This window comes from Pristiophorus japonicus, chromosome 1 (genome assembly GCF_044704955.1).
Source record: "Pristiophorus japonicus isolate sPriJap1 chromosome 1, sPriJap1.hap1, whole genome shotgun sequence".
Lineage (NCBI taxonomy): Eukaryota > Metazoa > Chordata > Chondrichthyes > Pristiophoridae > Pristiophorus > Pristiophorus japonicus.
This window is the reverse complement of record NC_091977.1, coordinates 405,751,424-405,776,990: the sequence shown is the minus strand read 5'-3', so window position 1 is coordinate 405,776,990 and position 25,567 is coordinate 405,751,424. Positions and strand designations below refer to the sequence as shown.

Here is a 25,567-nt window from a genome sequence, read left to right as displayed (position 1 = left end):
GTTCAGAAGAATGAGAGGTGATCTTATCGAAACATGTAAGAGAATGAGGGGGCTCGACAAGTGGATGCAGAGAGGATATTTCAACTCATAGAGGAAACAAAAACTAGGGGACATAGTCTCAAAATAAGGGGCCGCCCATTTAAAACTGAGATGAGGAGGAATTTCTTCTCTCTGAGGGTTGTAAATCAGTCGAATTCTCTGCCCCAGAGAGCTGTGGAGGCTGGGTCATTGAATATATTTAAGGCGGAGATGGACAGATTTTTGAGCGATAAGGGGATATGGCGTTATGGGGAACGCAGGGAAGTGGAGCTAAGTCCATGATCAGATCAGTCATGATCTTATTAAATGGCAGAGCAGGCTCGAGGGGCCAAATGGTCTACTCCTGCTCCTATTTCTTATGTTCTTATGTTAAAGGGGAGTGACACTGAGAACTCTGCATGGCCATTTCAAGGGCTGTGTAATGGCGTGGCCACAGTCCAGCACCAAGACGGAGTGCCGGGCTGCACGATGGCGGCTCGGACCACGCGACACAAAGCAGAATGGGCCAACCGGTGAGTCAGCCGAAGAAAAGCTGACGCAGCACACTTCCCCTTTAACTTCCGCTCCACGAGCGAAGGTCGGCCCGGTTCGCAACCCACAGGACTGGCGTTGACATCGTCCACAGCAGCCTTGGGGGGCACTAGCCAATTTCCGCCATGGGGTGGAAGGGGGTCGGCGCGGGGCGAACAGTGTTTGCCGCGTATGGCGATGATGCCATCAGCGGAGGCGCACCGGCCCAGGACGCTACCAGTGGGGCGTGGCGCTAATGTGTTCGCGCCTCCGCCAACTCCCGCGCAATTATGCAGGAACCTGTGGCGCCCCACTCCACCGGGCAAAAACTGTTTTGCGCCGCATTAGCCCTCCCGGAGGCGCTAATGGGAGGCGCAGAAGAGGGGAATTTCTGCCCCTAAATATTTGCTACCCAGACTGTAGAACTCTGCATTATGTATGTAAGCCTTTATGCACAGAACTATTTGCTGATAGGCACCATTTAATTTGTAACCAGGCAATATAACAGGGGTTCTGCTGGATATTCATCACACTCTGCAGCTAATATAACTGCAGCCTTGGAGAAAGACACTACTTCCAGTCTCCCCATTATGCGAAATAGTTAATTTTAACGCAGAATTCAGGCCAGCATAATTGGGCCATATGTTTATTGTATAAAAGCCTCATCAGCGGCAAGATTTTACCACTAAGAAATATTTATATATCTATATATCAAGATCCCACATGTGGAAGACCACGAGTGCAAACAAATTTACAGTTTTCTATTATTTACATGGTGACAGATTGGAATTCGCAATACACATCTGTAGGTAACAGATAGCTTGCTAGGAATTTGAGGTAGTGGTACTTACAAGGTAATGAAATGCAACCTTTAAATAGGCCCTCAGATACTCTGATTTACTTAAATTCCCATTACTTCCAATCCACATACAGGTCACGTGGACCATATTTCAACATGTTCATTAAACATACCTCTGCTTTCACTGGAATATGTACCTCGAGTCAAATTTACTACCTTTAAAATATCCTCTAAGGCCTGCTTCTAGACCTGGGAAGTGACTATTGAGTTGTGTTCCACTGCTATTAACTCAATCTTTCTCAATCCCCCTTTAAGATTTAAGCATAGAATCTAGGCTAATCGATTAACTGCATAGATCTGATGGTCAACAGTTGTACCTGGTATTAGACTATACGTTAATAGATAATTATTGGAATTTTTTGTCAATTTTTGTACAATAGTTGAATGGTGTGAGGATGTAATTTAAGACAAATATAGTAACGACATACATATCGTGATGTTGATCGATGTGTTTCAGTAAAGTGCAATTGATAGTATTTTGGCAACCGACTACATGAGCATTTTCATGGCCTGATGCGTGGTCTAACAATTATCATTTGGCATAGATACACAAGTTTCCATCTTATACAATCTCACAGTGACTACACATAGAGTACATCCATAGTCAGCATATACAACAATCAAGGTCCACGTCGGTGATTGGAGCGTGGGCAGATACAGCAGGAGTGACGAGAGATTGTGGAGGGATGTTATTGGGGCCCAGGAGAGGCGTGAGTTCAGGGCCAGGGCCCAGAGGCAGCACAGGCCAGCCCACACTGCAATATGTGTGTGCACTGGGTTCATGCAGCAGAGCTGGTCTCCAGTCGTCTTGGTCAACCCTTGCCACTGGACCAAGACCGAGCTCTGTCAAGGCCATGTGGTGACTGGTGTGCAACGGCCACCCCACGTTAAAAAAATCCACGCACAGGTATCTTCCACCCTTCAGGATGTAGTTCGGGACCTGGAATATTAGGTCCTTCATTGAAACACCTGTGAACTCATCCTTTTTTGGCGTGGAAGCAAGTCATCCTCGTTTCGAGGGACTGCCTATGATGATGAATGAAAGATTATGTAAACAAAGAACTTACAGTGCATTCTGAGTACCAGTACCTACAGAATTGAAAGCACTTTGGTATGAGTTACATTCAGAGAAAGAGGGTAAATCAATGTCTGAATGACTTCTCATCCTCGGTGATTTCAACCTCCATCTCAATTCATCATGCTCTCTCTCCTCAGAGCTCACTAGCCTCCTATTCTCCCTTAATCTCTCCCTCCATGTAAACTCCCGAACCCATATTCACGGCCAGTCCCTCGACCTTGCCATCTCTCGTAGCCTTGCTACTCCCATCGTGTCAATCGCAGATAAGGCCATCTCTGACCACTTCCTTGTATCGCTCTCCCCCCATATACCCCTTCCACCCACTGCCCGCCCCCGCAACCTTACCTCCTTCTGTGTCCGCCCCTGGAAAAAACTCTCTCCCGACTCTTACAACTGCACTTATGAACTCCCAACTGTCCAGCCTTTGGCCTTCCATTCACCATGACATTTCTGCAGTTACCAATCTTGGTCCTAAATGGCTTACCCCTCATCCTCAGACTGTGACCCCTGGTTCTGGACTTCCCCAACATTGGGAACATTCTTCCTGTATCTAACCTGTCTAAACCCATCAGAATTTTAAACGTTTCTATGAGATCCCCTCTCATTCTTCTGAACTCCAGTGAATACAAGCCCAGTTGATCCAATCTTTCTTGATATGTCAGTCCCGCCATTCCGGGAATCAGTCTGGTGAAACTTCGCTGCACTCCCTCAATAGCAAGAATGCCCTTCCTCAAGTTAGGAGACCAAAACTGTACACAATACTCCAGGTGTGGCCTCACCAAGGCCCTGTACAACTGTAGCAACACCTCCCTGCCCCTGTACTCAAATCCCCTCGCTATGAAGGCCAACATGCCATTTGCTTTCTTAACTGCCTGCTGTACCTGCATGCCAACCTTCAATGACTGATGTACCATGACACCCAGGTATCGTTGCACCTCCCCTTTTCCTAATCTGTCACCATTCAGATAATAGTCTGTCTGTCTCTCTGTTTTTATCACCAAAGTGGATAACCTCACATTTATCCACATTATACTTCATCTGCCATGCATTTGCCCACTCACCTAACCTATCCAAGTCACTCTGCAGCCTCATAGCATCCTCCTCGCAGCTCACACTGCCACCCAACTTAGTATCATCCGCAAATTTGGAGATACTACATTTAATCCCCTCGTCTAAATCATTAACGTACAATTTTTACGTATGCGGCTGGGTGTTAAATTTTTTATCTCATAATACTCCTATGAAGCGCCTTCAGATGTTTCTCTACGTTAAGGTGCTATATAAATACAAGTTGTTGTTGTTGATGTTCTGAGGAAAAAGAGCCGTATGAGTTGTGCACAATGTTCATCATGAATATATTACACACGTGACCACAAATGCAGTTCTATATAATGTTATGATGTTGTTTGTTATTGTGGTGTATATTGGTTAAAAAAAGGAAAGTCATTTGCTGAACATTTTAGTGTGATGAAGATACCCCTGGTCTTAAACCAGCTTTGTACCATTAATTTACAGTAACACCTATCTCGGGTCAGGGTGGTGCACTCTGAGGAAGAGATGTTACCTTATTCATCAAGCACATTAAAATTCAGTTTATCCAAAAATAAATTTTTTGTAATTATCTTGTTGAAAAATATTGTCTTAATGCTCATCTGCGTTATATGTGACACATTCTTTTGATGGCCACAAATATCAGATTAGTTCAGATGGCAGAACTCTCACTCTGAGTTAGTTGTGGGTTTACATCCTATTCCAAGACTTGAGTGCATATCAGTTCAGTACTGGGGATGTGCTGTGTTACTTGAGGTACTGGCTTTCAGATGAGATGTTTAACTCATACAAAAGCAAAACACTGCAGATGCTGGACATCTGAAATAAAAACAGAAAATGCTGGAAATACTCAGCAGATCAAGCTGGCTTCCACAGATGCTGCCTGACCTGCTGAGTATTTCCAAATGTTTAACTGAGGTCAGTTTGTTTATTCAGGTCGCTGTAAAAAAAATCTGATTTTCTCATTGGAGCAAGAGCAGAGAGTTCTCCCAACAAACTGGTTATTGCTCTTATGTCCTTGGATGCTCTGATAATGACTTCACGAGATAATGTGTTGTACTTGAACTGTAGTGACCTTAGTCCTTTATTGATAACTCCAGAATGAGGATCACACCTGGTGGCCTGCCTTTTATACTAGGCCAGGCACACCTGTACAAGTAACCTACAAGTCTCCCACTGCTGTGCCCTCTGGTGGCACACCTTGTGATAGTACAAACAGTAGCCATGTAGGATACATGACGTCACTCTCCCCCAAGCCTTTAGTGCAAATCGCCTCTGCATTGACTGTGCTCTGGGCTTAGCTCTATCTGGTTGACCCTTTGCGGGTTGCGGTGAGTGGTTGGTGCAGTAGAGAGCTGGTGGTTGATGTTTGTGTGTGTCCCTGCCCACACCATTCTACTGCCCCCACACCCCCCCACCCCAACATATAGATTATGCCGGAGGCTCATTGCATTCATATACATTCAAGTCCAGAAAAAACAGTTTGCATTACATTTGTGATTCAGTTGTGAGACAAGTATGTTAGGCTGGTGAGATACATTGTCGATACGTACTGGGGATCGGTGACCGGTGCGTAAGGGCAAACTAGTTCCAGAACTGCTGGATGGTGTCCCTGCAGTCTGGTGGTGGCACGGTGCCCAGTGCTGGCAGTGGGAACCCGGTTGGCTCTTGGGGCTGTTGCCGTGGTTCCTAGCGTCGGGCAGGTTCACAGATGCCTGTGACCTCACTGTCCTTTCTTTGCATCCTGGGTCGCTGCTGCTCCCTGAGGAGCTGTCGTCCAGCAGTGCACAGGGAACTGCTGACCCGCTGGCCTGGGCGTTGTTTGGTTTGGGATCCTGGATGGTCCCAGTCCCCTTTGGGAGGACAGTTGCGGGTGACCCTTCGTTTCCAGGTATGGCCTTGGTGGCGATAGGATCTGGGGGCTGCGCCTTAGAACAGTTTGCTCTTTCAGGCTCGTGGTGGTTGGAGCCATCGGGTGCCTGAAAGATGGAGCCAATCAGGGGCAGGGTATCGATACCGGTGCCGTTGCCCTCCTGAGATCGCTTGCTCTGCAGCTCGTGTGTATTGGCTGCTTGTGGCCACACTCCATGGTGCATAACTCTGGTCCCAGGGATGCAGGCTACAGCTTTGGGTAGCTCGCTGGACCTGTGTGCTCCCAATGGGTGTTTACCCGCTGCATTGGCTGTATGCAGTAGAAATCCTACATCGTACAATGTTTCATCACTCATTGTGAATACCCTGTAGTTTCGATCGCGATCGTGCAACATTTCCTTGCTTGTTGCATGTGCACAATTCTGATCACCAATTATACATTTTGTCTCTAACTCACAGTTGCTATTACATTGCTTGAGTGTGTGGAACTGTCCCTTTAAGTGTGGTAGGTTGCAGGCCTCCTTTAAGAGAGCCTTGCCATCTTTACCCCAATCCTCTTCTCCGTTTGGTGCCACGTGTTGCTCCATCAGCGCTGCACCTCGTGGTCTGGCCCCCTCCATCTTTTTCTTCAGCGCATTACTTTGTGGTTCAGGCGCCATCTTTCCTCCATCCACGATGCCGACTGCGGTGATCCTCTTCTCCCCGGGTTCTGCCTCCGAAGCTGGGAAGTCGCCTCTGGATCCGAGTTTCTTTCTCCGGAGTCCTGCCACTGGAACCTGGAAGGTGCGCTCGGGTCGTCCCAGCTGGATCATCTCCACACTGCTGGGTGGTCTGTGCCTCGGGTGCTGTGCTGGTCTGCTCTCTGGTGCCGGGTTCAACCTCAGGTGAGGGCTTGCTTGGCCTCTGAGCGCAAAGGACGTTGATCGCTGGAGGGGGGAAGTCTTCTCACTTCCAATGGATCTTCTCCATCCATCTTCTTCCGAGTAGCGTTGGTCCACCATCTGCAATAATCCACAGATGTAAATTGTGCACCGCGCCATCATGGAGTACCATAACATCCACACTACCATAATTTCATCGGTGTAGGTGCGCAGCTTTGCCTGAACCGGGACCAAGTTGGGTCGTTCAGCTTGATTGTCCCATAGCCTCTCAAAGGCTTCTTGATTCATTACTGACTGGCTCGCCCCCGTGTCCACTTCCATGAAGACTGGAACGCCATCTATCTCGACTTCCATCCTCAACGGGGAACACTCGGTGGTGCAGGTAAACATGCTGTATACCTCGTCGGGGGGTTGAGCTGCCTCTCTGCCTATTGTTTCATAATCCGCGCTGGATTCATGGCCATTTGCAGAGTCTTCATCGACACTGTTATGTCTTGAATAAAGAATCTGACCAGATATTATAAGCTTAAAGTAATGTGTGACTGTAGTCCTTTATTACAGGTCTCCAGAGTGCCTCTCCAGCCTGTGAGGCCTCCTTATGTACAGGTGCTCCCAAGGGATTTTGGGATCCATTGGGACTCCAGGGGATGAGCCCTCTGGTGATTAAGCAAGGTATTTACAGGTTTACATATATAACAACACTCCTCCACCAAAGTCAATAGTGTAACTATTTACAATGTAAGTCGATCTGGGGCCTTCCTTTCCCTGGTTGATTGTCTCAGTGCAAATGCTGGTTTTGGTGAGTCGTTTGTTGGGCCCTCGCTGGGCTGCTGTGCAGCTGGCCTTGCAGGGCTGCTGGGTGTTGTGAGTCCTGCTGGGCTGCTGCAGGTGATGGGTTCTGCTTCATGGTCAACCGCTGGGTCGTTTGCCACTTGTATGTGTGTTGGAGGGTCGAAAAAGGTAGAGTCTATTGTGGGTTGTTCTGGATAGTCCTTGAATCTGAGTTTGGTTTGGTCCAAGTGTTTTCTGCAGGTGAGTCCATTTGAAAGTTTGATCCGAAACACCCTACTCCCCTCTTTGGCCACAACAGTGCCAGGAAGCCACGTGGGACCTTGACCTTGTCCATAGTTCAGCACTGGAGCTGCAGATCCATTTACTCTGGAGCATCCCTGATGCTGAGGATGTCGTGAATAGCACGTTTAGTGAGTTGGCCACACCGCAGGTAAAGGGTACACAGTCAGATAGGGGATGGGTGATCAACAGGAAGAGCAGTGGAAGAAAGGTAGTGCAGGGGTCCCCTGCGGTCATGCCCCTGCAAAACAGATACACCGCTTTGGGTACTGATGAGGGGGATGACTCATCAGGGGAGAGCAGCAGCAGCCAAGTTCATGGCACCGTGGGTGGCTCTGCTACACAGGAGGACAGGAAAAAGAGTGGGAGAGCTATAGTGGTAGGGGATTCTATTGTAAGGGGAATAGATAGACGTTTCTGCAGCCGCAATCGAGACTCCTGGATGGTATGTTGCCTCCCTGGCGCAAGTGTCAAGGATGTCTTGGAGCGGGTGCAGGACATTTTGAAAGAGGAGGGTGAACAGCCAGTTGTCGTGCTGCATATAGGTACCAATGATATAGGTAAAAAATGGGATGAGGTCCGACAAGCTGAATTTAGGGAGCTAGGAGTTAAATTAAAAAGTAGGACCTTAAAGGTAGTAATCTCAGGGTGGCTACCAGTACCACATGCTAGTCAGAGTAGGAATCGCAGAATAACTCAGATGAATATGTGGCTTGAGGAGTGGTGCAGAAGGGAGAGATTCAAATTCCTGGGACATTTGAACCGGTTCGGGGGGAGGTGGGACCAGTACAAGCCGGACGGTCTGCACCTGGGCAGGACCGGAACCAATGTCTTAGTGGGAGTGTTTACTAGAGCTGTTGGGGAGGGGTTAAACTAATATGGCAGGGGGATGGGAACATATGCAGGGAGACAGAGGGAAGTAAAATAGGAGCAGAAGCAAAAGATAGAAAGAAGAAAAGTAAAAGTGAAGGGCAGAGAAACCCAAGGCAAAAATCAAAAAGGGCCACATTGCAGCAAAATTCTAAAAGGCAAAGTGTGTTAAAAAGACAAGCCTGAAGGCTCTGTGCCTCAATGCGAGGAGTCTTCGTAATAAGGTGGACGAATTAACTGCAAAGGCAGCAATTAATGAATATGATAAAATTGGCATCACGGAGACATGGCTCCAGGGTGACCAAGGCTGGGAACTCAACATCCAGGGGTATTCAACATTCGGGAAGGATAGACAGAAAGGAAAAGGAGGTGGAATAGCGTTGCTGGTTAAAGAGGAAATTAACGCAATAGCTTGGATGATGTGGAATCTGTATGGGTGGAGCTGCGGAATACCAAAGGGCAGAAAATGCTAGTGGGAGTTGTGTACAGACCACCAAACAGTAGTAGTGAGGTCGGGGACAGCATCAAACAAGAAATGAGGGATGCATGCAATAAAGGTACAGCAGTTATCATGGGCGACTTTAATCTACATATAGATTGGGCTAACCAAACTGGTAGCAATACAATGGAGGAGGACTTCCTGGAGTGTATTGGAGATGGTTTTCTGGACCAATATGTCGAGGAACCAACTAGAGGGCTGGCCATCCTAGACTGGGTGATGCGTAATGAGAAAGGACTAATTAACAATCTTGTTGTGCGAGGCCCCTTGGGGAAGAGTGACCATAATATGGTAGAATTCTTTATTAAGATGGAGAGGGACACAGTTAATTCCGAGACTCGGGTCTTGAACTTAAGGAAAGGTAACTTCGATGGTATGAGACGTGAATTGGATAGAATAGGCTGGCGAGTGATACTTAAAGGGTTGATGGCAGATAAGCAATGGCAAACATTTAAAGATCACATGGATGAACTTCAACAATTGTACATCCCTGTCTGGAGTAAAAATAAACGGAGAAGGTGGCTCAACCGTGGCTAACAAGGGAAATTAAGCATAGTGTTAAATCCAATGAAGAGGCATATAAATTGGCCAGAAAAAGCAGCAAACCTGAGGACTGGAAGAAATTTAGAATTCAGCAGAGGAGGACAAAGGGTTTAATCAGGAGAGGGAAAATAGAGTATGAGAGGAAACTTGCCAGGAACATAAAAACTGACTGCAAAAGCTTCTATAGATATGTGAAGAGAAAAAGATTAGTGAAGACAAACATAGAAGGTCCCTTGCAGTCAGATTCAGGTGAATTTATAATGGAGAACAAAGAAATGGCAGACTAGTTGAACAAATACTTTGGTTCTGTCTTCACGAAGGAAGACACAAATAACCTTCCGGAAGTACTAGGGGACTGAGGGTCTAGTGAGAAGGAGGAACTGAAGGATATTCTTATTAGGCGGGAAATTGTGTTATGGAAATTGATGGGACTGAAGGCTGATAAACCCCCGGGGCCTGATTGTCTGCATCCCAGAGTATTTAAGGGAGTGGCCCTAGAAATAGTGGATGCATTGGTGATCATTTTCCAACAGTCTATCGATTCTGGATCAGTTCCTATGGACTGGAGGGAAGCTAATGTAACAGCACTTTTTTAAAAAGGGAGAGAGAAAACGGGTAATTATAGACCAGTTATCCTGACATCAGTAGTGGGGAAAATGTTGGACTCAATTATTAAAGATGAAATAATAGCGCATTTGAAAAGCAGTGACAGGATCGGTCCAAATCAACATGGATTTATGAAAGGGAAATCATGCTTGACAAATCTTCTGGAATTTTTTGAGGATGTAACTAGTAGAGTGGACAAGGGAGAACCAGTGGATGTGGTGTATTTGAACTTTCAAAAGGCTTTTGACAAGGTCCCACACAAGGGATTGGTGTGCAAAATCAAAGAGCATGGTATTGGGGGTAACTGACGTGGATAGAGAACTGGTTGGCAGACAGGAAGCAGAGAGTCGGGATAAACGGATCCTTTTCAGAATGTCAGGCAGTGACTAGTGGGATGCCGCAGGGCTCAGTGCTGGGACCCCAGCTATTTATAATATACATTCATGATTTAGATGAAGGAATTGAGTGTAATATCTCCAAGTTTGCAGATGACACTAAACTGGGTGGCATTGTGAGCTGTGAGGAGGATGCTAAGAGGCTGCAGGGTGACTTGGACAGGTTAGGTGAGTGGGCAAATGCAGTATAATGTGGATAAATGTGAGGTTATCCACATCCACATTGGGGGCAAAAACACGAAGGCAGAATATTATCTGAATTGCGGCAGATTAGTAAAAGGGGAGATGCAACGAAACCTGGGTGTCATGGTACATCAGTCATTGAAAGTTGGAAAGCAGGTACAGCAGGCGGTGAAGAAGGAAAATGGTATGTTGGCCTTCATAGCTAGGGGTTTTGAGTATAGGAGCAGGGAGATCTTGCCTTGGTGAGGCCTCACCTGGAATATTGTGTTCAGTTTTGGTCTCCTAATCTGAGGAAGGACGTTCTTGCTATTGAGGGAGTGCAGCGAAGGTTCACCAGACTGATTCCCGGGATGACATATGAGGAGAGACGAGATCGACTGGGCCTTTATTCACTGGAGTTTAGAAGGATGAGAGGGGATCTCATCGAAACATATAAAATTCTGACGGGACTGGACAGGTTAGATGCAGGAAGAATGTTCCTGATGTTGGGGAAGTCCAGAACCAGGGGACACAGTCTAAGGATAAGGGGTACGCCATTTAGGATTGAGATGAGGAGAAACTTCTTTACTCAGAGAGTGTTAACCTGTGGAATTCTCTACCGCAGAGAGTTGTTGATGCAAGTTTGTTGGATATATTCAAGAGAGAGTTAGATAGGGCCCTTACGGCTAAAGGGATCAAGGGGTATGGAGAGAAAGCTGGAAAGTGGTACTGATGTGAATGGTGAGCCATGATCTTATTGAATGGTGGTGAAGGCTCGAAGGGCTGAATGACCTACTCCTGCGCCTATTTTCTATGTTTCTATGTAACACAGATACAGGATCATTAATCTCGATTTTGCGTGACACATTTTCGCGATCATGATATGTATTCTGTTGAAGCCGCCTGCTCTCTACCTGTTCGCGTAGATCACGGTGGACTAACGAGAGCCTTGTCTTAAGTGACTCTTTTCATGAGCATTTCAGCGGGGGGGATCTCCAGTGAGCGAGTGGGGTCTTGAGCGGTAACTAAGCAGGACTCGGGATAGGCGAGTCTGCAGTGAGCCTTCAGTTACTCTCTTCAAGCTCTGCTTGACTGTTTGCACTGCTCGCTCTGCCTGACCGGAGGATGCTGGTTTAAATGTGACATGTTTGATCCCATTGCGGGTCGTAAAATCTTTGAGCTTGGCGCTGGTGAAGCACGGTACCCATTGTCACTCACAAGGACATCAGGCAGGCCGTGCGTGGCAAACATGGCCCGCAGGCTTTCTATGGTGGCAGCGGACGTGCTTGCTGACATTATCTCACATTCAATCCATTTGGAGTACGCATCTACAACCGCAAGGATCATTTTTCCCAAGAATGAGCCTGCACAGTCGACATGGACCCTGGACCACGGTTTGAAGGGCCAAGACCATAAACTTAGTGGCGCCTTCCTGGGTGCATTGCTTAACTGTGAACATATGTTACATTTGTGCACGCAGGACTCTAAGTCTGCATTGATACTGGGCCACCACACGTGGGATCTGGCTATCACTTTCATCTTTACAATGCCTGAGTGGGTACTGTGGAGTTCACTAATGAAAGTGTCCCTGCCCTTTTTTGGCACCACTATCCGATTACCCCATAGGAGGCAGTCTGCCTATATGGACATTTCATCTCTGTGCTGCTGGTACGACTTTATTTCTTCCTGCATCTCTAATGGGACACTAGAACAATTCCCGTGGAGCACACAGTTTTTTACAAAGGACAGTAAGGGGTCTTGACTCGTCCAGGTTCTAATCTGTCAGGCGGTAACAGGTGATTGCTCACTTTCGAATGCTTCCATTACCATAACTAAATCTGCGGGCTGTGGCATCTCCACCCCTGTGGTGGGCAATGGCAGCCTACTGAGAGCATCGGCACAGTTTTATGTGCCTGGCCTGTGGCGGATGGCATCGTTGTATGCAGGCAACGAGAGCGCACATCTCTGGATTCTGGCCGATGCATTCATATTTATCATCTTACTTTCAGAGAAGAGGGATATAAGTGGCTTATGGTCGGTTTCCAATTCAAATTTGAGCCCAAACAGATATTGATACATTTTCTTTACCCCATAAACACACGCTAACGCTTCTTTTTCGATCATGCTGTAGGCCCTCTCAGCCTTAGACAGACTTCTGGATGCATAAGCAACCGGTTACAATTTCCCAGATTCATTAGCTTGTTGCAATACACACCGGACACTGTATGACGGCGCATCACATGCTAGTACCAAATGCTTACATGGATCATACAACACAAGCAATTTGTTTGAGCATAACAGTTTCCTAGCTTTCTCAAAGGCATTTTCTTGGCTTTTACCCCATGCCCATTCATCTCCTTTACACAGTAAAGAGTGCAGTGGTTCTAACACTGTGCTAAGACCTGGTAAGAAGTTACCAAAGTAGTTCAGGAGTCCTAGAAACAACCGCAGCTCCGTCACGTTCTGTGGTCTCAGTGCGTTCTTGATTGCCTCCATCTTTGAATCGGTGGGCCTAATGCCATCCACCGCGATTCTTCGCCCCAGGAACTCCACTTCAGGTGCCAGGAAAATGCATTTCACGCATTTTAACCTGAGCCCCACACGATTAAGCCGACTAAGAACCTCCTCCAGGTTCTGCAGGTGCTCGAAGGTGTCCCGATCTGTAACCAAGATGTTGTCCTAGAAGACCACCATGCACGGGACCGACTTCAGCAAGCTTTCCATGTTCCTCTGGAATATCGCCGCTGCTGATCAAATCCCAAATGGGCATCTGTTGTAAATGAAGAGACCTTGATGCAGGTGAGGCCTTTCGATGATTCCTCCAGCTCCTGCGTCATGTAGGCCGAGATCAAGTCCAGCTTTGTGAACGTCTTTCTTCCCGCCAGCATCGCAAATAGGTCATCTGCCTTTGGTAGTGGTTATTGATCCTGCAGGGAGAAACGATTGATAGTTACTTTGTAATTACCACAGATTCTGATGGTGCCGTCTTCCTTGAGGACTCGAACAATTGGACTGGCCCACTTGTTGAATTCGATCGGCGAAATGATGCCCTCTCATTGCACCCAGTCCAGCTCGATCTCCACCCTCTCTCTCATCATGTACGGTACCGCTCCCGCCTTGTGATGGATGGGTCGCGCCCCCGAAATCAAGTGGATCTGCACTTTTGCTCCTTGGAACTTCCCGATGCCCGGTTCGAACAGCGAGGGGAACTTGTTTAGGACCTGGGCACATTAAGTGTCGTCGACGGACGAAAGCTCTCAGATGTCATCCAAGTTCCAGCGTATCTTTCCCAGCCAGCTCCTGCTGAACAGCATGGGGCCATTGCCCGGTACTACCCAGAGTGGCAAATTGTGCACCGCTCCATCATAGGAGATCTTTACGGTAGCACTGCCGATTACGGGAATCAGTTCCTTTGTGTACATTCTCAGTTTAGTATGAATGGGACTGGCCTTGAGGCCTTGCTGCACCACAATTTATCGAAAGTCTTTTTGCTCATTATGGACTGGCTCGCGCCCGTGTCCAGCTCCATTGACACCGGGAGTCCATTTAATTCAACCTTCAGCATTATCAGGGAACACTTTGTGGTAAATATGTGCACCCCACATACCTCTGCCTCCTCAGTCTGAGGCTTTGGTTCATCGGGATCCACCGTTGATCTATCCTCCTCTGCAACATAGTGGTTTGCAGGATTAGCAGGGTTTGCAGATCACCTGCACTTACATTGGAGGTGTCCCATTGTTCCACAGCCCTTGCAAACGTATCCTTTGAAGCAGCTTGAATGGAAACGATGATCACCTCTGCAGTGCCAACAAGGTGTTAATGGCCTTGCATTCACCACCCTTGATAGTGGACTTTGAGACATCTGCGGATGTGCAGCTGCAGGCATGTGATTCCTGCCCTGTACTTTATGATTCGAAAACAACATTACTTTGTTCACAATACTTGCAGCAGCATTCGTGTGCTGAGAGATTTTTTTTGGTATTGTCACTGGGTGAACGCCTGGGCTATCGCTATGGCTTTATTCAAGGTTGTGGTCTCTACAGTCAAAAGTTTGCGACGTATTACTTCATGGCCAATGCCAAGTACAAAGAAATCCCTGAGCATGTGCTCCAAGTGTCCTTCAAATTCGCAATGTCCTGCAAAGTGCCTTAGCTCGGCGATGTAGCTCGCCACTTCCTGGCCTTCAGACCTCTTGTAGGTGTAGAACCGATACCTCGTCATCAGAATGCTTTCCTTTGGGTTTAGATGTTCCCAGACCAGTGTGCACAACTCATTGTATGACTTGTCTGTGGGTTTCGCTGGAGCGAGCAGATTTTTCATGAGTCCATACGTTGGTGCCCTGCAAACTGTGAGGAGGATCATCCTTCATTTGGCAGTGTTTGCTTCTCCTTCCAGCTCGTTGGCGACGAAGTATTGGTCGAGTCGCACCACGAAGGTTTCCAAATCATCTCCCTCTGAAAATTTCTCCAGGATGCCCATGGTTCTCTGCATTGTTGCGGTGAGGTTCGTCATCTGTATCTCGTTGCCAGTTGTTATGTCATGAATAAAGAATCTGACCAAATACTGTAAGCTTAAAGTAATGTGTGACCATAGTCCTTTATCATAGGTCTCCAGAGTGCCTCTCCAGCCTGTGAGGCCTCCTTGTGTACAGATGCTCCCAAGGGATTGTGTGATCCCTTGGGACTCCAGGGGATGAGCCCTCTGGTGGTTAAACAAGGTATTTATAGGTTTACATATATAACAGACACAGAGTCATATTTCTCTTACACATTCGCTGGAGGTGGCCCTTTGTGCTGCAACCTTTGCATACATAGCCTTTAAAATGGCACTGGTGAGCCCTGTGATTCCCTCCGCAATGCCAGCATCGAGCTACTTGATTAGCCCCCCTCGGTGGACTGAGTTAACGGACTCGAGGGCCTGGTGTTCTCCCTTCCCTGAGAAGGTTCGCGTTCTACAGTCCCGCCTCTAAAAGATGCCACTCAGTGCACAGTAATTGCCAGGTTTGAGTTTGAGGGTGAGTCATCTGCCTAGAGCCGCAGGTCGAGGTCATGAATGCCTGGCTCACAGAGATGGCCTTCTGCAGTGTGACTGTGGTATCTGTCGACAGTAGCTTATGAAGAAGACCCTCATGGCTGATTCTGATGACAAAAATGTCCCGCAGCGCTTCGGTGAGGCGGTCGCTAAAATCACACGGTGCCGCCAGCCTCTGTCTGCAGCGTATTTAGCGATTTCCTGCCCTTCGGGCCATCGGTGGGTGTAGAACCAGTATCTGGCTGTTCTCCTTGGGCTTGAGTTGCTCCCTCCTCGTACATGTTGGTCATTGTCTTCACTGGTGCCAGCAAGTCCCTGACGAGGCCATAGACGGTGGGCCAACAACTGGTTAGCAGGATAGCTCTGCGCTTGCCAGCCAGTGTGGCCGGGTTGTCTCCTGCCAGGTCGTTTGCTGTGAAGAAATGGTCGAGCCTCTCCACAAAGGCGTTCCAATCATCACCATCGGTGAACTGCTGCAACGTACCAAGGGTAGCCATTTTTGCGTGAAAGTCCGTAATCTCATCACCAATTGTTATGTCCTTGGATCCTCTGATAATGACTCCACGAGGCAATCTGTTGTACTTGAACTATAGTGACCTTAGTCCTTTATTGATAACTCCAGAATGAGGATCACACCTGGTGGCCTGCCTGTTATACTAGGCCAGGCACACCTGTACAGGTAACCTACAAGTCTCCCACTGCTGTACCCTCTGGTGGCACACCTTGTGATAGTAGAAACAGTAGCCATGTAGGATACATGACAGCTCTGTTTGTGGGATCGAGCTGTTTGCAAACAGGCCGTTGTGTGTTGTCTGCATAACAGCAACTTGCATTTATGTCGTGCCTTTAACGTAGAAAACCGTCCCAACAGCCAAGGAAATGTGAAGTAGCCTGTGATGTGCTGAGGATGTGATGAGGTGCTTTCCTTTTTTCTCATTAATCCGATTCTTATACGCTAGCATCTCGTTTCCCCTGATTGGGGTTTAAGAATTCTCGTTGCGGACAACATGAGCCAATTTACAGTGTCCCTGTTTTCATCAACACACACTCAACCAGAGTACACAGCAGCACTGCTCCCACAGGAAGAACTCGCCTGTAATCCACTGGAGCATTGCAATAGGTTCCGAACTTTACTAAACCTGCTTTATTATTTCTTGTAACAATACTTAAGGCTTTAAACGTATTATATTCTGTGTGATTTTTGATTCCCGCGGATTGAGCGGGTGGGGGGAGCAGCGGGGTGGTCAGAAGAAGCACCAAGGGAACTCCTGACAGTCGTTCACATCCACTGATCGATAACATTTATAAACCATCGTCACTGGAACTAACTATTCACCCGATCGCATATTACCTACCAGCGTCACCCCCTTAGATCTAGATTAAACTAGTGCCCGAGGCTATAGAGTAAATCTACTCTATTGACATTTCTGAACCAATTATCACTTACATGGAAATGGCTGAGCGCCTGCCAACCTATCAAAACCGATCATTGTTTCAATGTTCCCTTAGTCATGATGCCCAACATTAACCAGCACCCTACATAACATCAAATCTTCTCCCCATCCCGCCCTTCCACAAGTTCTCAACTACTCCCCATCCCCAATATTTTCCTGGTCGTCTGTCCCCAAGAATCTCCCGACCCTTGCCAACCCCGCGTTTCCAACTCTGCAGGTTACACGAACCCCTCTGCTTTCCCTATTAATCATATTTGGCAAGGAGCAGCCCCGCCCAGCGCGTCCTGACGAGTCACGTTTCAGAAAATCTCACCAACTCAATTCAACTTTCTCTGACCCAGCCCATTAACCCTGGCTATACCATCTTTCCCTTTCATATTAAAGCTTCTCCAGCAAGTGATCGGGCTTCGCAATCGCACAGCAAGTAAGAGGGGATTCGAACAGAGAGAAAGAGACTTCTCATCCGTCCCGTTCCCAGCGCTGTTGGATTGTATTAGCTTCCCTGTATTTATTCTCCATTATTTGTGCCGTGTATATGGAGTGTCAGCTTACAACAGCTTCTTCATTCTGTTGATCAGACTCGCTGGTTCCGACTCAGCCGGTGTAGGGAAAACCCCATCAGATTCTTGCTCCGAGACTTTTCTCTGGCTGGAATGGGTTGCTGCACAGGTCGATGTACTTTAATATTCCTCTGTACTTTACAGCTGGTGAGTATTACACCCCGACTCATTGGACTTGCTTATGATGTGATCATTGCTTAAACACGATCTGGGTCGTTTGGTGCTCCCACTATTGAAAGGATTTATGTATTTTAGATTTATTAGCGACAAAGAAAAATAAACACAAGCGATTATTTCTTTAAAACCGTATCAGTGCTTCCTGAGTACACGGTAGGATCGAGTGTGCCACTTGGGTAATAAATATATTTGATGCAATCCGATGTTTGATGAGTTTCAATCATATCTTGAATGTTGGTACACATCAACGTTAAACATAAATGACAGTGCACCTGGTTTCAGATATGTATCTAGTAACCTGACGCCTCGTACACCAAGTACCTTTCTCGGGGTGTCTTTCTTTTGGTCTCTCTATCCTACCGTCTCTTTGTTGTATTTAATCGCGGTCTGTTTGCTTGTTGTCTGTGTGGTATGACGATGGAATAAAAATCGTGCTTGCTTTCCATCGGTCTTTTGCATTTGATATCGGTGCTCTGAAAGGGGCTGACAGTTCAGTGTGCCGAGGTCTGCTGCCGTCCAACTATTGTTTTTGGATTAACATCGTGGGGCTCTCGTAATCTCCTTTCTGACATCACTTAAACCCGCCAGCATACTGGCAATGACCGGCAAACTGTTGGCCTCAAACCACACATCAACATCATTGAGACAAATATACAGAGCTATACATTAGCCAGCCTGTGCTCATTTTTGAGATGAGGCGACCGGGAGTAACAAACGTGGTCGGCGGAGCCGAGTGTTGGGAATCAGCAGTCTCATTGCACATTTTGAGCATTAAATAATCTCACTAGACCCAAATGATTGTACAGTCAAAGAACAATCATTAAACAAGGCGGATACAGCCTGAAGTGAAATTATCTTTTCAATATAGTTGCAGAAATCGGGTTGGATCTTGAGGGTGTGTGTGTGTTTAAATCGGATCCTGTAAGCTGTACTGTGAATTGAAATAACATCTATTTTTGTATTTGGTCATTTTCGTAGTGTACATCGTTGAAGCACTAAGTGCATCGAGCAACATAGTAACAGAACAAAGGTTTGTTCTGAGCAGAAAGAACACTTTTTCGGAAACCGAGAATTAAAATGGAATAATTGTTGGCTAAATAATGTGTTAGATGCAGGATGCTTGCCACTGTATTGATTTTTTTTAAGGAGAGGAAGCATCTGGCTACTCGTGAATAAAATGAAACAGAACTGGATGGATAATGCAACTGACAAAGGCAGTGATTGCATGCCGAATGCCTGCTGGTGGGAGCACTATAAGCAGGTGCAGTGTAGCCCTGCTAATGTGTTTTGCACCTGGGATGCTCAGACCAAAAGTGCATAATGGTTTTTGAGCGTTTGTACCATAGTAATCTGACGCTCAGATTATATATATTTTCGTCTGCCTAAATATTTAGAAAAAGATTATATCCTTTACGTTAAAAATTGCTTACTTTAAGAGAGCTCGGAGCTGAATCCTGGCTCCCTTTTTGTTCGGTTATCTCTATGATGCAGGCTTCCAGTGAATATATTAGGATCTTATGAGCTGAGAAGTGAACCGTTTCAAGACCTAACTGCCTCAAGCCCGGATTATTAATTGATTCTAATAGGTTTCTAACACAACGGTACAATGACTAATAGTGCAGCTCTATATATATAGGGACAAACCCAGCAACATTATTAATATTTGAAATTATAGGATAGGTTTGTATTATTGGTATGATATACAGGACTCAAAAGCTGACATTACTCGACCCAAGTCACTTGTCAAAATATAAACATAAAAAACATAAATATAAATCCCTTTTCAACAGATACCATTGCCAAAAGCTTTTTGTTGTTTTTTTCCTCCCTTTTTCCTCCCACCCCTGTAATTTAAATCCCTGGTTTCCTGAAGTTGCTGAATCATGCTGGGGTAAGTGTCTATAGACACCAACAACCAACCTATACTTCACCCAAGTGACCATTCTTTATGTGTGGCAGTTGACTCAGCACGGGGAGCATCACAACTGAACCTGTTATGTGCTCATGCACAGCTTCCAGCAGGGAATCATGAAATGTGAGCACGAATAGGAACCCTGGCTCATATTTTCTCCTCTTTGTCTCAGAAGTACTTTGTAACCAATTGGTCCCGATTATCATCCGGGTTGAGATTAGCTAACACAGCACAGACCAGAGGTGAACCTGATTTTTCTGATCAGTGTGGCTCAGTGTCACATCATGTTCCTGTACTAATGCACTGAGCTGATTAGGAATCTCTACCTTCAGTTTAAAATGAATTGTTCTTTACATTCTGTACATTTTATCATCCGTTTTATTTATAAATCACTTTGTGATTGGTAAATTTATTCCTATGGTCTCTTTAAAGCTTTTATTTTCCATTTATTTTCTCTGCCATGAGCAGCTGTATTGGTGGCTGAATGACAGGGAGCTTTCAGGTGAGAGTTCATTTTTAATGTGGGATTCAATTCTAATAATGGGAGACATATGTCTACTTTCACAAGCACACCAAACACCCTCGGAATGTGAGCTATTTAATAGTGGCAGCGAGGAAGATTGAGAAGAGGGTTGGAGTGATGACGCAGGCCTGTTTGACCCCGGTCCGGACGTGGATTGGGTCTGTAATGGAACCGCTGGTAAGGATCACGGCCTGCATGTCATCATGGAGCAGGCGAAAGATGTTGACAAACTTTTGGGGGCATCCAAAACGGAGGAGGACACTCCATAAGCTCTCACGGTTGACAGTGTCAAAGGCCTTTGTAAGATCGAAAAAGGCCATGTATAAGGGCTGGTGCTGCACCCTGCAATTTTCCCGCAGCTATCGCGCTGCAAAGATCATGTCTGTTGTGCCCCGTAGGGGATGAAATCCGCGCTGTGATTCCGGGAGGAGTTCCTCGGCCACAGGGAGAAGACGGTTGAGGAGAACTCCAGCGACAACCTTCCCAGTGGCTGATAGCAGGGAGATTCCCCTGTAGTTGCTGCAGTCGGACTTGTCCCCCTTTTTAAAGATGGTCACGATCACTGCATCTCTGAGATCTCTATGAGATGCTCCATCTCACAGTCAACAAGCTCCCCGCTTGAGTCGAACTAAGCTACAGAACCAGTGGGAAGCTGTTTAACCTATGCCGTCTCCAGGCCAGGTCCAAGATCACCCCAACCTCTGTCGTTGAGCTGTGGTACGCGGACGACGCCTGTCTCTGCGCACATTCTGAGGCTGAACTCCAGGATATAGTCGATGTATTCACTGAGGCATATGAAAGCATGGGCCTTACGCTTAATATCCGTAAGGCAAAGGTCCTCCACCAGCCTGTCCCCGCCGCACAGCACTGCCCTCCAATCATAAAGATTCACAGCGTGGCCCTCGACAATGTGGACCACTTCTCATACCTCGGGAGCCTTTTATCAACAAAGGCAGAAATTGATGAGGAGATTCAACATCGCCTCCAGTGCGCCAGTGCAGCCTTTGGCTGCCTGAGGAAAAGAGTGTTCGAAGACCAGGTCCTCAAATCTACCACCAAGCTCATGGTCTACAGGGCTGTAGTAATAACCACCCTCCTGTATGGATCAGAGGTATGGACGATGTACAGAAGACACCTCAAGTCGCTGGAGATATATCACCAACGATGTCTCCACAAGATCCTGCAAATCCCCTGGGAGGACAGGCACACCAACATCAATGTCCTTGCCCAGGCTAACATCCCCAGCATTGAAGCACTGACCACACTCGATCAGCTTCAATGGGCAGGCCACATAGTTCGCATGCCAGACACAAGGCTCCCTAAGCAATTGCTCTATGTGGAGCTCCTTCACGGCAAACGAGCCAAAGGTGAGCAGCGGAAACGTTACAAGGACACCCTCAAAGCCTCCCTGGTAAAGTGCAACATCACCACTGATACCTGGGAGTCTCTGGCCGAAGACCGACCTAGATGGAGAAAGTTCATTCGGGAGGGCGATAAGCTCTTTGAATCTCAACACTGCGAGCGTGAAGAGGTCAGGCGCAGGCAGCGGAAGGAGAATATGGTGAATCAGTTCCACCCACCCCTTCCCCCGGCGAATGTCTGTCGCACCTGTGACAGGGTCTGTGGCTCTCGCTTTGGACTGTTCAGCCACCAAAGGACTCACTTTAGGAGTGGAAGCAAGTCTTCCTTGATTCCGAGGGACTGCCTATGATGATGATGATGATGATTTAATAGTAACTAATAGAGAGCTAGAAAAGATTATAGTGATTTGGAGTGAGTTGGAATAGTCAAGTCTAGAGGTAACAAAGGCATGGATGAGGGCTTCAGCAACAGATGAGCTGAGGCAAGGGCAGAGACGGGCGATGTTACGGAGGTGTAAATAGGCGGTCTTAGTTATGCTGAGGATATGTGGTCGGAAGCTCATTTCAGGGTCAAATATGACACCAAGGTTGTGTACAGTCTGGTTCAACCTCAGACAGAAGTTGGGGAGAGGGATGGAGTCAGTATCTAGGGAATGGAGTTTGTGGTGAGGACCGAAAATAATGGCTTCAGTCTTCCCAATATTCAATTGGAGAAAATTTCTGCTCATCCAGAACTGGATGTCGGATAAGCAGTCTGACAATGTAGAGACCGAGAAGGGGTCAAGAGACGTGATAGTGAGGTAGAGCTGGGTGTCATCAGCATACATATAACAAAGCTGAATTAATATTAAACTAGGAGAAGGGACTGGAAGGCATAGTGGGTTACAGTGCTGTATTTTCACTTTTGGACTTGGAAAGAAATTAAAATCATCTCTTTGTGCCAGTTATAAGTGTGGATTGAGATTGTGGAGTCTACTGGATGGAGTTCGAGAACAGAAAATGATCCACAAATTGTAATAAATCAACAGGTTTAAAATTTAGGGCATAAGGATGCCTGGTTAGGGTTAATGCATTTGTTTAGGCTAAGAATTCTTCTTTGCATCTAGCCAGTGCTTTGTTTTATTTGTCTTGTTATTGGCTCTCCGGATCCGAATGGTAAAATGTTCCATTATTCACTATGGACATCCTTTACCTTGTTGAATGGAAAAAGTCATAAAATATAACATTTATGTGTTGAAATCATGTTAGGTCATAAACTATTTAATATCTTTGTTAAAATAACAACTGGAAAAAAATAATTTGAACATATTAATGTGTCTGTATGCTAATTTAATATAGCATAGTGTAATTTCACCCTGTTTAGAGGCTATTATTTCATCTGTGTAACTTAATTTCTGTTCCAACATAGATCTCAATAACTCTGCCAATTCAGATCTATGATGATGTTGTTGGTACTACTTATTAAACAAAAATATTTCTTTCAAAACTTCTTCGATTTTCTGTACTGTTCTACCAAGAGGATAGACAGGTAATCCAAGATGTACTGAAGCCCCTGTAAACTGTTGCACACTTGGAATGTTGTGTCCAGTTTTGGTCCTTGCACCTTTTGGGGGATTTTAAGGCTGTTTGAAAGGTCCAGAGGAGGGTGACCAAAATGGTATCTAGTCATAGAATCATACAATCATAGAAATTTACAGCATGGACGGAGGCAATTTCGGCCCATTGTGTCCGCGTCAGCCAACAAAGAGCTATCCAGCCTAATCCCACTTTCCAGCTCTTGGTCTGTAGACTTGTAGGTTATGGAACTTCAAGTGCATATCCAAGTACTTTTTAAATGTGATGAGGGTTTCTGCCTGTACCACTTTCAGGCAGTGAGTTTCAGACCCCCACCACCCTCTGGGTGAAAAAATTCCCCCTCAAATCCCATCTAAACCTTGTACCAATTACTTGAAATCTATGCCCCCTGGTCATTGACCCCTCTGCTAAGGGAAATAGGTCCTTCCTACCCACTCTATTCAGGCCCCTCACAATTTTATACACCTCAATAAGGTCTCCCCTCAGCCTCCTCTGTTCCAAAGCAAAAAAACACAGCCTATCCAATCATTCCTCATAGCTAATATTCTCCAGTCCAGGCAACATCCTCATAAATCTCCTCTATGCTCTCTCTAGTGCAATCACATCTTTCCTGTAATGTGGTGACCATTACTGCATGCAGTACTCTAGATGTGGCCTAACAAGTGTTTTATACAGTTCAAGCATAACCACCCTGCTCTAGTATTCTATGCCTTGGTTAATAAAGGCAAGTATTCCGTATGCCTTCCTAACAACTTTATTTACCTGGCTTGCTACCATCAGGGATCTGCAGATGTGCACTCCAAGGTCCCTTTGTTTCTCTACACTTCTCAGTGTCCTACCATTTAATGTGTATTCCCTTGCCTTGTTAGCCCTCCCCAAATGCATTACCTCACATTTCTCTGGATTGAATTCCATTTGCCACTGTTCTGCCCACCTGAGCAGATCATTGATATCTTCCTGTAGTCTACAGCTTTTAGTATCATCTGCAAATTTTTTAATCATACCCCCTATATTCAAGTCTAAATCATTGAATATATACCACAAAAAGCAAGGGACCTAGTACTGAGCCCTGCGGAACCCCACTGGAAACATTCTTCCAGTCATAAAAACATCCATCAACCATTACCCTTTGTTTCCTACCTCTGAGCCAATTTTGGATCCAACTTGTCACTTTGCCCTGGATCCCATAGGCTATTACTTTCGTGACCAGTCTACCATGTGACACCTTATCAAAAGCTTTGCTAAAATCCAAATACACTACATCAAATACACTACCCTTATTGAGCCTCCTTGGTACCTCCTCAAAAAATGTAATCAAGTTAGTCAGACACGACCTTCCCTTAACAGATCCTTGCTGACTGTACTTGATTAATCCGTGTCTTTCAAAATAAAATCATATGGCTCTTTTTCCCAACTCTGTAATTTATCCTGGTAACTATTTAATTAGAAAATTGCAAGATTAGGTATGCCTGAGGAACAATTTACATAGAATTACATAGGATTCACAGCACTGAAATGGGCCATTCAGCCCAATAAGTCTGTGCTGGTGTTTATACTCCACATGAGTCTCCTACCATTCCATCTACCTCATTTTAACCTTCCAGCATATCTTTCTATCCCTTTTTATCTCATGTGCTCGTCTAATTTTCTTTTGAAAGCATCTAATCTATTTGCCTCAACCACTTCCTGTAGTAGTGAGTTCTACATTCTAACCATTCTCTGAGTAAAAAAACGATTTCTTATTTCCCTATTAGACTTATTATTAACTATCTTGTATTTATAGTCCCTAGTTTTGAATTCTCCCACAAGTGGAGACATTCTCTCCACATCTACCCTGTCCAACCCATTCATAATTTTAAAGACCTTTATCAGGTCACCTCTAAGTCTAAAGAAAAAGGCCCCAACCTGTTTAATCATTCCTGATAGCTGTAATCTCTTAATTCTGGTAGCGATCTTGTAAATCTTCTTTGCACTTTCTTTCGTGCTTCTATGTCCTTTTATAATATGGAGACCAGAACTGTGCACAAAGTGCTGTCTGACCAGGATCCTATACAAGTTTAACATAACTTCACTACTTGTGAATTCTATACCCCCAGAAATAAATCTCAGTGCTTTGTTAGCATTTTTAATTGCTTTGCAGACCTGTGATGCTGCTTTTAACGACTTGCTCATCTGCATCCCTAGATCCCTTTGCTCTTCTACCCCATTCAGTTTCTTATTTTCTAAGATGTAGGTTAGGTTTCTGTTTTTCCTACCAAAGGGCATCACCTCACATTTATCGATGTTAAAGTTGATTTACCACTTAGCTACCCAGTCTGCAAGTTTCCACTGTCTTCTTGTATTATGTTGCATTCTTCCTCAGTGTTGGCTACAAATTTTGATATTGAGTTACTTGTTCCTAATTCCAAAGCATTAATGTAAATTATGAATAACTGTGGTGCCAGCACTGATCCTTATAGAACACTGCTTTCTACCTTCCTCCAATCTGATTAATTACCCTTTACCCCAATCTCTGCTTTCTATTTTTTTTAGCCAATTG

The 25,567-nt window shown here is 45.8% G+C and overlaps 1 protein-coding gene across 4 annotated transcripts in view; it reads left to right on the top strand.

The window, feature by feature from the left end:
• The first annotated feature begins 17,336 nt into the window (after nt 1-17,336).
• Nucleotides 17,337-25,567, top strand: part of LOC139275003 (sodium/potassium-transporting ATPase subunit beta-1-interacting protein 3) — a 792,762-nt gene continuing 784,531 nt past the window's right edge. For all 4 annotated transcript variants that reach the window (XM_070891862.1, XM_070891853.1, XM_070891869.1 and 1 more), the window contains exon 1: nt 17,337-17,627. In XM_070891862.1, the coding sequence (XP_070747963.1) occupies nt 17,574-17,627 (54 nt within the window). In that variant the 5' untranslated portion in view covers nt 17,337-17,573. The remainder of the gene's footprint in view (nt 17,628-25,567) is intronic.